Source organism: Lichenostomus cassidix, unplaced genomic scaffold, assembly GCF_008360975.1.
Source record: "Lichenostomus cassidix isolate B80296 unplaced genomic scaffold, HeHo_3.0 HiC_scaffold_33, whole genome shotgun sequence".
Lineage (NCBI taxonomy): Eukaryota > Metazoa > Chordata > Aves > Passeriformes > Meliphagidae > Lichenostomus > Lichenostomus cassidix.
In genome coordinates this window covers 1,194,973-1,210,247 of record NW_028147632.1, presented here as the reverse complement: position 1 = coordinate 1,210,247, position 15,275 = coordinate 1,194,973, and the positions used below count along the sequence as shown (strand labels likewise).

Sequence of the window (15,275 nt, the reverse complement as noted above, 5' to 3'; positions counted from 1 at the left end):
GGCTGATTTTGGTATCATGGTCACAGAGAGGAATCCCTGTCCTGCTCCAGCCTGGGGTCTCTCCCAGGAGACACAACCCCTCAGAAAAGGCTGCTCAGGCGAGGATCCCCACAGGCCCAAAAATCCCGAGGTTCTGCGGGGACTTCCCACGGCCTCTCTCACGCATCTCCTGCTCCACCCTCTGGGCTCCTGCCGGGGCTGCAGGGAGCTCTCTGCTCCATCCCGGACTCACCCACAGCGGTTCCCTGGCCTCCTGCCCGGCCCGGGACTTTCCGGAGCCATTGCGAACAGACATTTGGAAGGAAGATCCGCGGATCGCCGCTTCCCTCAGGGAAACTCCGCCTACTGTGCAAAGCCCGCCCCTCGCTCCCATTGGCTGATTTTCCCGCCCGAAGCCCGCCCCTAGATCTCATTGGCTGATTCGCCGATTAGAAAGCCCGCCCTAGCTTCGATTGGCTGATTCTGCCGCCACTCCTCGTTCTCGAACTCTGATTGGCCAGAGAGGCTCTGAGGGACGATCTCCCTCAGCCCCACATCGCCTTGATTTCCCACAAAAAGCCAAAATCTCCCCAAACCCCTTGGGCTGAGCGGAGGAACGGACAGCGTTTGGGCAGAAAACTCCCAAATCGTTGTTCCCCAGGCTGGGAAGGACAAACGGAACCCAACTGATTTGGGAGCTCCCAGCAGCTCCTCTCTGCCGGCCCAGCTGAAGGCCTCGCTGGCTGCTGGAGGCTGCACGGGCAGACTGGGAGCACTGGGAGCACTGGGAAGAGGCTCTGGCTCGGCTGAAGCCCCCGGGGCAGGGGCAGCAGGGCAAGGGACAGGGCTGCAGGTGCTGAGGGGACACGAGGGACAGCACGGCCTTGATTAGCATTTCTTACAAAGTAATAAAGTAATGAAGGAAATAACAACAACAACATTTACACTATAAATACTGATGGAGGTCGCACAAGGACCTCTCAGCGAATGCTCTGAGTTGGAAGGGACCCACAAGGACGCAGTCCAACCCTTAAGGGAATGGCCCCTCTGGGGTCAAATCATGACTTTGGTATTATCAGAACCTTACCCCAGCCAAGGTCATAAGGCAGCAAAGGTTTCACAGCTGAATCCACAGGGACATACAAATATATATGTACCTGGTTAGTAAACATACAGAGTGCAAGAGAAACATGACTTTTGTGAAGCTTTCAGAATGACAAAAGAACCCCCAGGCTCAGCCCAGGCAGCCACACATCTGTTTTCTCATCATCTCCTCTTCCTGCAGGTTCATCTCCTGCAGAACAGGCAGTGATGTGACCCTGAGGATCAGTGCAAGGCAGACACTGCAGCTGAGGAAGGAAATCCCCATGCTGGGGGGATGAGGTGAAGCTGAGACTGCCCAGCACAGAAAATATCCTTCCTCCATTCCCTATTAGAGGTGGGTTTGGGCTCTGCTGCAGATACACTGCATCTCATTTGAACAGATTGCACTCCCGAGATAATTCTCAGCCAGGTGCACACACCCCGCATTGCCCAGCACAGGAACCCTGCAGGGAGGAGCAGAGACATTGCTGGAACCTCAGGGGAACACATTGTGCCCCTGTGCCCCCAAAGCTCTGCCTGTGCCCCCCAGGCCATGCCTGTGCCCCCAAAGCTCTGCCTGTGCCTCCAAGGCTCCGCCTGTGCCCCCCAGGACTCAGGAGGAGCTGAAGCTGCTGCCATCCACCCACTGCAGCCGCTGGCCCTGTCTGTGCAGCCCGAGCCAGTAATCAACATTCCTGCTGAGGTGGAACAGGAACTCCTGGCAAGGAGAGAGGAGCAAACAATGGACTCCTAGCCCAGGAGCACCCCAGGGTCCCCTTGGCCTTCCCAAACCCCCCAAACCCCTCACTCACCATTTCCTTGTCAGTGAGCACAGCCAGGGAAGCCTCGAGCTCGGAGCACCGAGCCTTAGCCTGATCCCAGGAGAGACGATGCCTCGAGAGGAAGTAGCAGATCCTGTTGTACCCAACCCAGCCATGGGGACAGGCCAGCAGCACCCGAGCTGCAGGGTTAACTGGAGTAACTGGAGTCTCTCTGTGTATTCTCCCTGCAGAGGGAAATGGAGAAGAATGTCTGAGGATTCTCCCCTCAGGCAGCAGTGAGCCAGCAGTGCCCCGAGGGGTTGGGCTGAGGCTGCTGCTCCTCCCTTACCTGACACAGCAGCCAAGGACACCCCCAGAGCCACAACCAGGGCTAGGAGCACAACCAGCACCACTATAAACTTGAGGTGGGATCTGATCCTCTGGCCTGGAGCTGGAAAGAGCAGTTCGTCGTGAGGATGGAGCTGTCCTGAGCAGGCTCAGCCCTCACATCTCCCACCCAACGCCCAGGGAACAGAGGAGGGACCCTCAGCCTGTGTGCCACTCACTGAGCTGGCAGCAGGAGAGACAAGGGATGGGGACAGAGCCAGGAACAAGGGACACAGACAGGGACAGGGGACACAGACAGGGACAGGGGACAGCTACGGCTGAACTGCCCAGGCCCAGGCATGTCAGTCCCAGCAGAGCACCACGTCTCTTCCAGAGCCCTGGACACAGCCACACCCTGCCAGCCCTGTGCTCCTGGACTGACACTGTCCCCTTCCTGGAGGCCACCCGTGAGGGTTCTTTTGAGTTCATTCCTGGTTGCTGAAGTGCTGCGGACTTCCAGCAGATCCTTCACACTCCAGTCACACGGGGTCGTGTGTCCCCCCAGCCCTGCTGTCACTCTGACCCCGCCCGGCTGCTCCCAGTGCTCCCAATAAAGCTTCCCAGTTGGCTCCGGTCGCGTTTCTTGGGGGGCACTGGGGAGGGACTTGGGGGGACCCCGCGGTGGGGCTGTGACTGGGGGGCAGACCTGACCCCGGGATGGATCGGGAATGGGGACCCCCGTGTGTCCCCAAGTGTCACCCCGCTCTGGGGGCCTTGGGAGGCAGCTGAACCCCGACACGGCACACAGCGAACCCCAAAAAAGGCGCTGAGACCCCCTGAGCCCCCCAGAACCTCCAAACCCCATAGAAAAACAGCCCCGAAAAATAGCCCCGCGAAAATGAGCCAATGGGAGAAGGCGCTGAGCGATTCTGATCCAATCCGAGCTCGCGGCGCTGATGACTCTCCAGTTCCCAGGCAGACCCGCAGCGCCCAGCGCTCCCCACCCCAACCCCACCTGCGCCCCCCCCTCGCCCCCAGCGCTTCCCGCCAGCCCAATTTGGGGAGGGGGCGCGTGGGGGGCGCCCAGGCCTGGCCCGGAGCCCAGCGCTGCCCCAGCCCGACCTGCCCCGGCTCCATCCCGGCTCCTCCCGCGGCATGCGACGGCGTGGGGAAAAGGGGGGGAAAGGGTGGGCGCTGGGCTTGGGGGGAGGAGGAGAAGGGGTGGAGGAGGAGGAGGAGGGATGAGGAAGGAGCGAGAGAAAGGCCGGAGATCCGAGGAGGAGGAGGAGGCGGGAGGAGGAAGGAGGAGGAGCCGCGGGAGGAGGAAGGAGGAGAGAGGAAGAGGAGGAACCGGAAGAGGTTGGAGAGAGGAAGAGGAGGACCAGGAAGAGGTTGGAGAGAGGAAGAGGAGGAGCAGCAGAAGCCGCGCGGAGCTCTTTGTCTGCCGCGGCCCCGGGAGCATCGGCGCCCCGCACGCCGCAGGTGAGGGGGAGGAGGAAGTCGCCCCAAATGTCTCGGGGGTCCCCGAGCGGCGTTTTTTCTGGGCGGGTGTTTGGAGCTCGCAGCTTCCGGGATTGAGCCCCAAATCTCGTTCAGGGTCGCTGGGAGGGTTTGATTGTGCGGGGGGAACGTTTGGATGTGGCGGAAGGGCAAAGCTGAGGCGGCAGTGGGGCTTTGGGGGATATTTTGGGGGCTGCAGGTGGGCACGGCCCGGTGTCGGGGTGGGAGGGGGACATGGGGCATGGGGTCCGGCCGGGAGAGCGGTGGAGGGGAAGGGCGGGAGCCCCGGAGTGGGGTGAGCGGAGAGGGGCGATGGCGGAGCTGGGGGAGCCCCGGCAGGCTGGAGAGGGGGGAGCGTGGCTAAGGGGGAAGCCTGGGATCCCTGGAAGCGCGGAGCAGAGAATGAGGGGAGAAGGGACCCCTGGGAGCCCCAAAGCCCCCGGATCATCCCTAAGCGGGACCCTGGAAAATAGGGAAGCCCGGGAGCCACGGAAGCCCCATGAGTGCAGGGAAGGGAGACCCTGAGGAGGCCAAACTGAAAAGAGCAGAGAGAAGGAAACGCTGGGAGGGTTTTGAGGTGAATGGTGGTGGTTTGGGGTTTTTATGGACACAAACCCCTTGGAGAGTTGCAGAGCTGGAGGTGGGCAGGAGGAACCCCCAGGGCAAGGCGCTGAGCCCTTGCTTTTGCCCCAAAGCAGGATTTGTCATTGCCAAGGCGTGGCCAGATGGAGGAGGAGGAAAAGGCCCGGAGATGCAGCCGGAGCTCGGAGCTGGGGGAGAAGCCTGAGGGCAGAGAGAAGCCCCACAAGTGTGGGGAATGTGAGAAAAGCTTCAGGCGCAGATCTGAGCTGATCGTGCACCAGAGGATCCACAGTGGGGAAAAGCCCTATGAGTGTGGGGAATGTGGGAAGAGCTTCAGCCAGATGTCTAACCTGATGCAGCACCAGGTGATCCACACTGGGGAAAAGCCCTTCGATTGTGGGAAGTGTGGGAAGAGCTTCAGCCAGATGTCACACCTGATGCAGCACCAGGTGATCCACACTGGGGAAAAGCCCTACGATTGCACAGAATGTGGGAAGAGCTTCAGCCACAGCTCCGCCCTGATGCAGCACAAGAGGATCCACACTGGGGAAAAGCCCTACGATTGTGGGGAATGTTGGAAAAGCTTCCGCGACAGCTCCACCCTGATCCAGCACAAGAAGATCCACACTGGGGAGAGGCCCTATGAGTGTGGGAAGTGTGGGAAGAGGTTTCAGAGGAGCTCCAATCTCCTCCGCCATGAGCGCATTCACACCCAGGAGAGGCCCTTCCGCTGCCCTGACTGTGGGAAGGGGTTCAAGCGAAACTCCACCCTCATCAGGCACCGGCGCATCCACACTGGGGAAAAGCCCTATGAGTGTGGGAAGTGTGGGAAGAGCTTCAGCCGGATGTCCACCCTGATCACACACCAGGTGATCCACACTGGGGAAAAGCCCTACGATTGCACGGAATGTGGGAAGAGCTTCAAGAGCAATTCCAACCTGATGCAGCACAAGATAATCCACACCGGGGAGAGGCCCTATGAGTGTCCCACGTGTGGGAAGAGGTTTCAAACCACCTCCAGTCTCCTCCGCCATGAGCGCATTCACACCCAGGAGAGGCCCTTCCGCTGCCCTGACTGTGGGAAGGGCTTCAAGCTCAACTCCACCCTCATCACCCACCGGCGCATCCACACTGGGGAAAAGCCCTACGAGTGTCCCGAGTGTGGGAAGAGCTTCTCCAGGAGCTCTCTCTTGACTCAGCACCAACGGAGGCACCAGTGAGGGAAGCCCTGCGAGTGTTCCGAGTGCAGGAAGAGCTTCATTGCTGCTCCAACTCCATCCCCAGTGGGAAGATCTGCAATGGATGATCCCCAGTGATCCCCGTTGGGCAGAATCCTGGTGACCCCCATTCCAGGTGATCCCCGTCGGTGGGGGGAAGGTGTTTTATAAGGTCAAATTGTACTTCTTCTCCTGCTCTATGTTTGTTAGCAATAAATTCAATTCACATCGTCAGTTCTGAGCGTGTTTTGTGCACAAAGGTGTCTGATGAGGGATCTCTTAGCCAGGTCCTTCTATCAGCTCAGGAAGCCTTGGTTCAATTTTCTCTCCCCATGGCGGCTGTGCAGGGCAGTGAGAGAGCAGCTCTGCTGGGCGCCTGGCATGGGGCCAGCGTCACCCCACTGCAATGTGCCATGGCCTCGTGTGGCCCTGTGCTCTGGAGCCAGCGCTGCTGTTGCTTTTTCCTTGCTGATGGTTTTCTCTTTTGCAGGAAAGGCTTGTGAAGTGCCCCCGCTGTCCCTGGCGTCCCCTGGGCGCCGGCAGCCGCGTCCCTTGGCCTGCTCCCCCTGGGCCGTTGCAGGGCGGCTGGCGGAGGCTGGGAGCTGCCGTGGGGGCCGTGGGGCTGCCCCGGGGGCTGCGTGCCGAGGCGGGGCCGGGAGGTGCGGAGAACTTGGTCGCTGTTTGCAGAGCAATGGCGCCTTGGGCCCGGGCCCGTTGCAGGGCTGTTCCTCATGTGCGGCTTTGGCCTCGGCCAGCCCGGGGGGCACTGAGAGCGTGGGGCTTGGGCTGTGCGCTGTGCAGAGCCCGCGCCTCGCTGCCCTTGGCTGGCTGTGCTGTCACTCGGGATTGTCCCAGCGCCATTGCTGCTCGGTGCCAGCGAGCGGGGACAAGGCCGGCGCCGGTGTCGCCCCCACAGGCAGGCAGGCAGGCAGGGCTTTAGTGGGGCAGCAGCGGCGCCATGGTGGGAGCGTGTGTGCGGCCCGGGAGCGGCGGCAGCGGGCGGAGCCCGGGGAGGCGGCGGCGGAGCTCGGAGAGGCTGTCCCAGCGCAGGTGGGAGCCGCGCTGCCTTGTGCCGGGGCTCGGGGCTCGCTGCGGGCGGATGGAGGGGATGCAGGGGGCGGCAGGGGGGCTGTGGCGGCTTCCTTCTCCCGTCTCCCTCCCTCCCTCCCTCCCTCGCTGGCTGTGGCGCCGTGTTGCCGCTGGCCTGAGGCCGCTGAGGGAGCGGCTGCCCGCGGTCTCCTTGCCGCTGCTGCCTCGGCAGGAGGCGGTGCCGGAGCAGCGCTGGCTCGTCCCGCTCGCTGTCGGTAGCACAGAGGTGGCTGCGCTGTCGGCGGCAGTGTGCGGGAAAATCCGCGTGGCCAGAGGTTTGTGTGGCCGCAGGAGACAGAGGAGTCGTGTGAAAGTGACTTTAGGGATGGACAGAGGGAGAGGCCGTGGGCCATTTGCCATGGGGCTGTAAAACGCAGCCTCCTTTCTATGCTCGTTTCCCGGCTGCGTTTCATTGTCCCTTTGCCCTCTTGTCACTGTACCTGCGGGAAAAACAAAAACCTTTCAACAAGATTTTTAATGTTAGAGAGTCAAGGCGTTACTTTATTGTCTGAGCAGGATGTTGTTCTGGCCAGGATGTACCACGGGAGAGACCTCATATATGCAGATCTATGGTTTGTAAAGAGAATTATGCCATGGCACATTATTTTACATGATTTTTCAGATTTTTTTTACAGTTTAAAGTCATGGAAGCGTTTTTGGTCAGTCTTAATTGGTTCCATGTTGCTTGTTTTCTAATCTATGGTTTCCTATTGAATCCAGATTTCTTCTCTTCTGATGCTAATTAGGTTTTCCTTCTTATCTCTCTTTAGCCAGACAAGGTGTCTCCAAACAGCCAGGGGTGAGGTTTGGAGCTGATGTTCGTTAATGGCTGCTGATGGCCTTTTGTATTTTGGGCTCCTCCTAGTCTGTAGTTATGTTGAGCTCATCAGACCTCACCTGGCAGAACAAGGTCCTGGAAAAAAACTTGAAATTCCTTTTCCCTGGGAAAACAAAGAGGCAAACAAAAGCCTTGATAAAAGTTATAGAAAATAATTAAACTTTTATATTTTCCAACACTCTGGCTGAGGTACTTGGAAGGTACAGACTTCCCGATCCGCCCACTGCCTGTGTCCCTTAACATGCACCCCTAGTTTGTGTGACATTCGGTATTCGTGGCTCTGGGAAGTGTTTGTTCTGCTTGTGGAAGTTCAGGACTGGAGCAGGAGCTTGGCTGAGCAGCACTCTTTGTCAATTAGTAACAATTCAAATTCACAAATTGGTTCTGGGACCTGATAGGAATTCTTAGGATTCCCAGGGGCTGCTCCATGGTGTTGTAGCATTTGTTCTAGTGGCCGTTTTAATTTTTTGAAATATTTTTTGAGGTGCACCCTCCTGACCTTATTTTCCACTTTTGTTTAATGAAATCACTCAATATTTGGATTCCGAACTGATTTCCCTGAACTTGTGGTATCAAAAATCCCCAGTGGTTCATTACACTCTATAAATCATCCACAATGCTAGCACATGTTGGAGTGAGCAGAGACATGATTTTCCCCCACTTTTTTTAATGAAGTTTTCCCAACATTTTCCCATTTGCTCTTTTTCTTTGCAGCTGAACCAGTTTGTGCTGCACAGTCAGATCTCCTCAGTCTGGGCTCTGCCCTGAGCTGTGCAAATTCCATCTGTGCAAGCAGGCAGAGCTCGGGCTGAGGGACAGAGGGAATTGGCCCAATTGCTCCCCCAGGCCACAAGGCCCTGGTCCATTGTCCAGCCTTTGCCCCAGCAGGGTTCATTTGCATTTCTAAAGCTCCTTCCTCTCGTGGCTGCCTGGAACCGAAGCTTCTCTGCCAGGGCAGCCATCGGGTGACTCACATGTGGCTCTGCCCCCCACAAGCTGCTTTGGGGTTTTGTTCTTCATCAATATTGTATTAATTAGCTGCAGGAGGAGGAGGAGGTGGGATTTTGTAGAAGGAAGAGGAGGAGGAGTAGTGAGAGGAAGAGGAGTGTGAGGAAGAGTAGGGATAGAGGAGGAGGAGCAGGAAGAGGAGGCAGCCCAAGGTTCCAGCACTGCCTGTATCTGCAGCCCCCCACATGCAGCAGGTGACTGGGGAGGGGGATCCACGATTTTCACGGGGCCTAAATCATGATGTTTTTAAGGTTTATTGGGCTAAATGTTCATGCTTTGGGGTTTCTTTGGGAGTAAATCTTTATATCTTGAAGGGGCTTTTGGCTGAATCTTGATATTGTGGGAGTTTGGGGTCTGTTTCTTTATGTTTGTGGGATATTTGGGAATCTCGGTGGTTAGTGGTTTTTACAGCCACCAAACTGCCAGAGAGTTGCAGAGCTGGAGCTGGGCAGGAGGAACCCCCAGGGCAAGGCGCTGAGCCCTTGTTTTTGCCCCAAAGCAGGATTTGTCATTGCCAAGGCGTGGCCGGATGGAGGAGGAGGAAAAGGCCCGGAGATGCAGCCGGAGCTCGGAGCTGGGGGAGAAGCCTGAGGGCAGAGAGAAAAAAGCTGCCAGGAGCTTCCTGAATGGAGGGAAAGGGGGGATGGGACCTTTAGAGAGTTGAATTTGGTTTGATCCACCTGGAATTGGGTTTGATCCACCTGGAATTGGGTTTGATCCACCTGGAACTGGAATGGATTTACCTGAAATGGGGTTTTGTCGACCTGGAATTAGGTTGATTCATCCTGGAATTCGGTTGCATCCCACTGGAATTTGGTTTAACCGACCTGGAATTGGGTTGGATCCACCCGGAATTTGGTTGAATCTCTCAGGTATTTGGTTGGTTCATCCTGCAGTTGGGTTGGGTCCAGCTGGAACTGGGTTTGATCCATCTGGAATTCAGTTGGATTTACCTCAAATTGGGTTGGATCCACCTGGAATTGGATTGGATTGAGCTGGAATTTGGTTTAATCTACCTGGAAGTTGGTTTGATCCTCCTGGAATTGGGTTGGATCCACCTGGAACTGGATTGGATTCATCTGGAATTCCGTTGGATCAACCTGGAATTGGGTTAAATCCGCCTGGAATGAGGTTGAATGCCCTTGGAATTCAGTTGGATTTACCTGGAATTGGGTTTGAGCCACCTGGAGTTGGATTTGATCCACCTGAGAGTGGGTTGGATTTACCTGGAATTTGGTATAATCTGCCTAGAACTGGATTTGATCCACCAGGAATTGGGTTGAGTCCACCTGGAATTGGCTTTGAATGGTGTTGGTGCTGCAGTAGAGGCTGGAATTGCCCCAGGATCCTCCTGGAATCGAGTCAGACACACCTGGAATTGGGCTGAATTCCCCTGGAAATGGATTTTTGGTCATATTCTGTCTGGATGATGGTGTGGGGCAATGGGAATGGGGAATTGTGGGGGGCGAGAGCATAAAAATCCTGGAAAATGGGGATTTCCACCCAAAATCCTGGGAACAGAGAGGGTTGGGCACTGCCAGAGCCCCAAAATCCTGGGAAAAAGGGGAATTTCAACACCATGAGCCTTTCTAAATCATAGGAGAGGAGGAAATAGGAACTCCCAGAGCCCTAAATCCTCAGTACAGGGGGGTTTGCAATTCCCAGAGCACCAAAATTCCAGGAATAGTGGGGTTGAGGAAATGCCCGAGCCACAAAATCCTGGAAAAAGAGGAATTTCAGCACAATGAGACCCTAAAAATCCTGGAAAAAGAGGAAGTGGGAATTCCCAGTTTCCCATATCGTCAGTACAGCGGGGTTTGGGAACTCCCAGCCCCAGAAAATATTGGGAACAGGGGGATTTGGGAAATCCCAGAGCCCCAAAATTGCGGGAAAAAGAGGATATGGGAGCACCCACTTCTCAAAATCCTGTGTACAGGAAGGTTGTGGAATGCCCAGCCCCAAAAAATCCTGGGTACAGGGGGGTGTGGGAAATCTCCGAGCCCCAAAATTCGGAAAAAAGAGGGATTTCATCACAATGAGACCCTAAAAATCATGGAAAAAGAGGAAATGGGAACGCCAAGTTCCCTAAATGCACAATACAGGGAGGTTTGAGAACTCCCAGCCCCAAAATTTGTCTTTACAGGGGGGTTTGGAAAATCCCAGAGCCCCGAAATTCTGGAAAAAGAGGAATTTCAGTACCCTGAGCCAGGCAAAATCCTGGGAAAAGAAGAAGTGGGAACTCCCAGTTCCCCAGATCATCAGTACAGGGGAGTTTGGAAACTCCTAGAGCCCCAAAATCCTGGCTACAGGGGGGCTTAGGGACACACCCAGCCCCAAAAAATCCTGGGAACAGGGGGGTTTGGGAACTCCTAGAGCCCCAAAATCTCGGGTACAGGGGGGTTTGGGAACTGTCAGAACCCCAAAACCGTGGGAAAAGAGGAGTTTGGCCACTGCTGACCCCGAAAATTGAACAAAAAAACCTGGAGAAAACCCTGAAAAAAGAGGAAGCTGGGCCAACGCCCTTCTCAAAAAAATCCCCAAAAAGGGGGTTAAACCTTCTGAATCTCCCCGATCCCCTTTTGCCATGGATCCAGGACACCCCAAATCCCAACGCCGCGGCTCCAGGACCCCCCAAAGCCCACCTTGGAGCCCCCAAAGGCCAGGCAGGGTCAGCGCCAGCAGCAACAGCAGGCAGGGGCAGCTCCGCGCTCCATCCATGGCGCCTCGGGATGTGGCGACACTGGGAAGGGTCAGTGGTGGTCCCAGTGCAGCGGCGGCGAAGTGGGGGGAGTGGGAGTGGGGGCGCAGCGCCCCAAAAGCGGCGGAGCCAATGGGAGGGCGTGTGTGTTGTGTGGTCACCGGTTGCCGGGTAGAGCCTGTGCAAAACGGGCCCCAAACCGGCCCGGCCAATCGGAGCGCGTCCAAAACAACTGCGGCCAATGGCAGCGCGCCCAAAACCACGCCCAGGCAATGGGAGCGCGTCCCAAAACGGCGCCCGGCCAATCAGAGCGCGCGGGGCGGATGATCCCGCGCTGCTCCGGACTGGAGCTCCCAGTGCAGCGGCTGCTGCGGGGCTGGCGGCAGCTGCCCGGCGCTGGCCATGGGGCGAGTGGCGGCAGCTGGGGCCCTACTGGTGGCACTGGTGGTGCTGGGAGCCACCCCGGCTGCGGGCGCGGAGCTGTCGGGTGAGCGGGGGGAGCAGGGAATGCGATGGGAAAGGGGGAAAAGGGGAAAGAAAAGGGTTTGGGAGCCCAAAGTGGAGGGGGAGGAGGAGGGGAAGCCGAAAGGGAGAGCGGGAGGGGCTGAGGGTTGGGGGAAGGTGAGGAAGGGGTGGGAGAGGGTGGGGAAGTGGGGAAAAGGGGAGGGTGGGAGCCCAAAACTGAGCGGGAGGGGATGGGGATGGGGATGAGGGGGTTGTGGAAAAAAGACGGAAAAAGGGCAATAAAAAGGGAATGGGACTCCAAAATTGAAGTAGGGAGTGGCTGAAAATGGCGGGGAGTGAGGATGTGAAAGGGGAAATAGGGAGAAGGGTGGGAAAGAGGAAGTGGGAGCGCGGGCAGGAGGGTCCCATGGCGGCCGTGGGGCACAGGGGGTGCGGAGTGGGGATCCGGGGTGACCCCCGGAGCTCTGGGATCGATGGGGGTGCTGGGGGAACCCCTGACCTGTGCCTTGCACACACAGGGGTCTTGCAGCACATGTATAACGCCAAGTGTCACTTCATTAACGGCACGGAGAAGGTGAGGCTCGTGGACAGGTACATCTACAACCGCGTGGAGTACGCGAGCTTCGACAGCAATGTGGGGAAACACGTGGGGTTCACCCCGTATGGGGAGAAACAGGCCAAGTACTGGAACAGCCTGCCAGATTTCATGGAGAGAAAACGGGCTGAGGTGGATTTAGTCTGCCGGCACAACTACAAGGTGTTCACCCCGTTCAGCGTGGAGCGCAGAGGTGAGCGTGGGGCAGAGGTGTCCCCTCAGGCTCTGCCCTGGCAATGACCCTGCAGCCCCTCAAACCCTCCCTGGGAATCACCCAGAGCCCTCAGCCCTCCTTGTGCCAAACCAGGGGCTTCTTGTCCTTCTCAGTGACTCTTGTGGCTCTCCCAGTCCATCCCAGTCCCCCCCAGTCTCTCCCAGCCCCCCCAGCGCGTCCATTTCAGCCAAGCGTGAAGATGACGCTTCTCAGATAATCAGAGCGCGCGTCTCTGATGACTCATCAGGCAGACAAGCAGAACCGAGTTCCCGGCGCTGGACTTAACCTCTCAGTGCCATGGAATTCACTCCCAGTCCCTCCCAGTGCCACCACAGTCACTCTAAGTGCCACCATAGTCCATCCTAGTGCCACCATGGTCACTCCCAGTCCCTCTTATCCCATTCCCAATCCATTCCCAATGTATTCCCAGACATCCACCTTCTCTCCCAGTCCCTCCCAGTGCTCCCCAATCCACTCCCCTCTCTCCCAGTGTGCCCCCAGTCCCTCCCACTCTATTCCCAGCTCCTCCCAGTGCTAGCACAGTCACTCCCAGTCCCTCTAAAGCCAATCCCAGTTCATTCCCAGTCCACTCCCAGACCTCCATCCTCTCTCCCAGTGCTGTCCCAGTATGCCCTAATCCAATCCCCTCTATCCAAGTCCTTCCCCAGTCCCACTAATCGCAATTTCTGTACATTTCCAGTCCCTCCCACTGCATTGCCAGTCACTCCCAGTGCCTCCAACGTTCCTGTCAGTTTGTCTAATGCCAATCCCAGTCCATTCCCAGTGCACTGCCAGATTTCCATACTCCATTTCAGTGCCCTGCAATGCCCCCAATTCACACCCCTCTCTCCCAGTGCCCCCCCATTCCATCCCCCTTCATTCCCAGTCCCTCCCAGTACCACCCCACCCCTCCCAGCTCTCTCCCAGCGCCCCCCCAGCTGATCCCAGTGTCTCCCCTCTCTCTCCCAGTGCCCCCCAGCGTGTCCATCTCGCTGGTGCCCTCGAGCTCCCAGCCCGAGCCCGGCCGCCTGCTGTGCTCCGTGATGGATTTCTACCCTGCGCAGGTGCAGGTGAGGTGGTTCCAGGGCCAGCAGGAGCTCTCGGAGCAAGTGATGACCACCGACCTGCTCCCCAACGGGGCCTGGACCTACCAGCTGCTGGTGCTGCTGGAAACGCCCCCCCGGCGCGGGGTCACCTACACCTGCCAGGTGGAGCACGTCAGCCTGGAGCAGCCCCTGAGGCGGCACTGGGGTACGGCCAGAGCCCACAGCGCCGGGGGGAGCGGGGGAGGCACTGGGGGGGCTGGCAGGGGGATTGGGCTGTGCTGGGGGGAACTGGGAGGGAGGTGGAGAGAGGCTGGTTTATAGTGGGAGAGGGGCTTGGGGGTGTGGGAGGGCTGGGAAGGGGTTGGAAGGATGTTGGGGAGGGTGGGATGAGGTTCTGGGGGTGCTGGTGGGCACTGGGAGGGAGTTTGGGGGTGCTGGTGGGCACTGGGAGGGAGTTTGGGGGTGCTGGGGGGAACTGGGAGGGAGTTGGAGTGAGGCTGGAGGGGCTGGAAGGAGATTGGGGATGGAAAAGCAAAGGTTGGAATGAGGTTGATTGTGCTGGGAAGAGATTGGGAGGGACCTTGGTGAGTCCTGGTGGGGCTGGGAAGGGACTGGGAGAGGGTTTGGGGCTCCTGGGGCGGTGGGGGGCAACTGGGAGGGGTTGTGGGGTGCTGAGAGGGACGGGAGGGGCTTTGGTGTGTCCTGGGGAGGCTGGGAATGGATCGGGAGGAGGTTTCAGGGGCTGCTGGGTGGGCTGGGGGCGACTGGGAGGGTGCTTGGAGGGGCTTGGGGTGTCGCTGAGAGGTTTTTGGGGGTCCTGAGCCCTGCTGACCCCCAGAGATGCCGCCGGACGCTGCCCGCAGCAAGATGCTGACGGGGATCGGGGGCTTCGTGTTGGGCTTCGTCTTCCTGGCGCTGGGGCTCGGCTTCTACCTGCGCAAGAAGGTGAGGGGGGGTCCCGGGGGTCGTGTCCCCCCTGCCCCGGAGCGGCTGTGCTCCCCCCGGGGCCCCCCAGCCCAGTGTCACCCCCTTTTCTCTGCCCACAGAGCTCCTGAGCCGCCGCCGGCCGCAGCCCCTCCCCGTGGCCTCGGGCCCGGCCGGGACCCCCCGCTCTGTCCCCGCGCTGATTTTGGGGGGTCGTGTGTCCCCCCAGCCCTGCTGCCACTCTGACCCCGCCCGGCTGCTCCCAGTGCTCCCAATAAAGCTTCCCAGTTGGCTCCGGTCGCGTTTCTTGGGGGGCTCTGGGGAGGGACTTGGGGGGACCCCGCGGTGGGGCTGTGATTGGGGGGCAGACCTGACCCCGGGATGGATCGGGAATGGGGACCCCCGTGTGTCCCCAAGTGTCACCCCGCTCTGGGGGGCCTTGGGAGGCAGCTGAACCCCGACACGGCACCCAGCGAACCCCAAAAAAGGCGCTGAGACTCCCCTGAGCCCCCCAGAACCTCCAAACCCCATAGAAAAACAGCCCCGAAAAATAGCCCCGCGAAAATGAGCCAATGGGAGAAGGCGCTGAGCGATTTTGATCCAATCCGAGCTCGCGCCGCTGATGACTCTCCAGTTCCCAGGCAGACCCGCAGCGCCCAGCGCTCCCCACCCCAACCCCATCTGCGCCCCCCCCTCGCCCCCAGCGCTTCCCGCCAGGCCAATTTGGGGAGGGGGCGCGTGGGGGGCGCCCAGGCCTGGCCCGGAGCCCAGCGCTGCCCCAGCCCGACCTGCCCCGGCTCCATCCCGGCTCCTCCCGCGGGATGCGACGGCGTGGGGACAAGGGGGGGAAAGGGTGGGCGCTGGGCTTGGGGGGAGGAGGAGAAGGGATGGAGGAGGAGGAGGAGGGATGAGGAAGGAGCGGGAGAAAGGCCGGAGATCCGAGCAGGAG

At 58.8% G+C, this 15,275-nt stretch overlaps 3 protein-coding genes and 1 pseudogene across 4 annotated transcripts in view; 3 read left to right on the top strand and 1 right to left on the bottom strand.

Annotated features, from left to right (window-relative positions):
* The window catches only part of LOC146421360 (uncharacterized), a 50,466-nt gene extending 44,778 nt beyond the window's left edge, over nt 1-5,688 (top strand). Inside the window, exon 6 of the mRNA XM_085047531.1 lies at nt 4,732-5,688. Within this exon, the coding sequence (XP_084903657.1) occupies nt 4,732-5,452 (721 nt within the window). The 3' untranslated portion in view covers nt 5,453-5,688. The remainder of the gene's footprint in view (nt 1-4,731) is intronic.
* The window catches only part of LOC146421354 (uncharacterized), a 155,690-nt pseudogene that overhangs the window by 102,634 nt on the left and 37,781 nt on the right, over nt 1-15,275 (top strand). The gene's annotated exons all lie outside the window — the stretch shown is intronic.
* Nucleotides 1-15,275, bottom strand: part of LOC146421355 (uncharacterized) — a 121,611-nt gene that overhangs the window by 75,701 nt on the left and 30,635 nt on the right. The window lies entirely within an intron of this gene.
* Nucleotides 11,391-14,619, top strand: LOC146421359 (class II histocompatibility antigen, B-L beta chain-like). The gene is made up of 5 exons (XM_085047546.1): nt 11,391-11,569; nt 12,066-12,335; nt 13,326-13,607; nt 14,241-14,347; nt 14,449-14,619. Exons 1-5 carry the CDS (start codon nt 11,485-11,487, stop codon nt 14,455-14,457), a joined length of 753 nt encoding a protein of 250 aa, XP_084903672.1. The 5' UTR covers nt 11,391-11,484; the 3' UTR covers nt 14,458-14,619.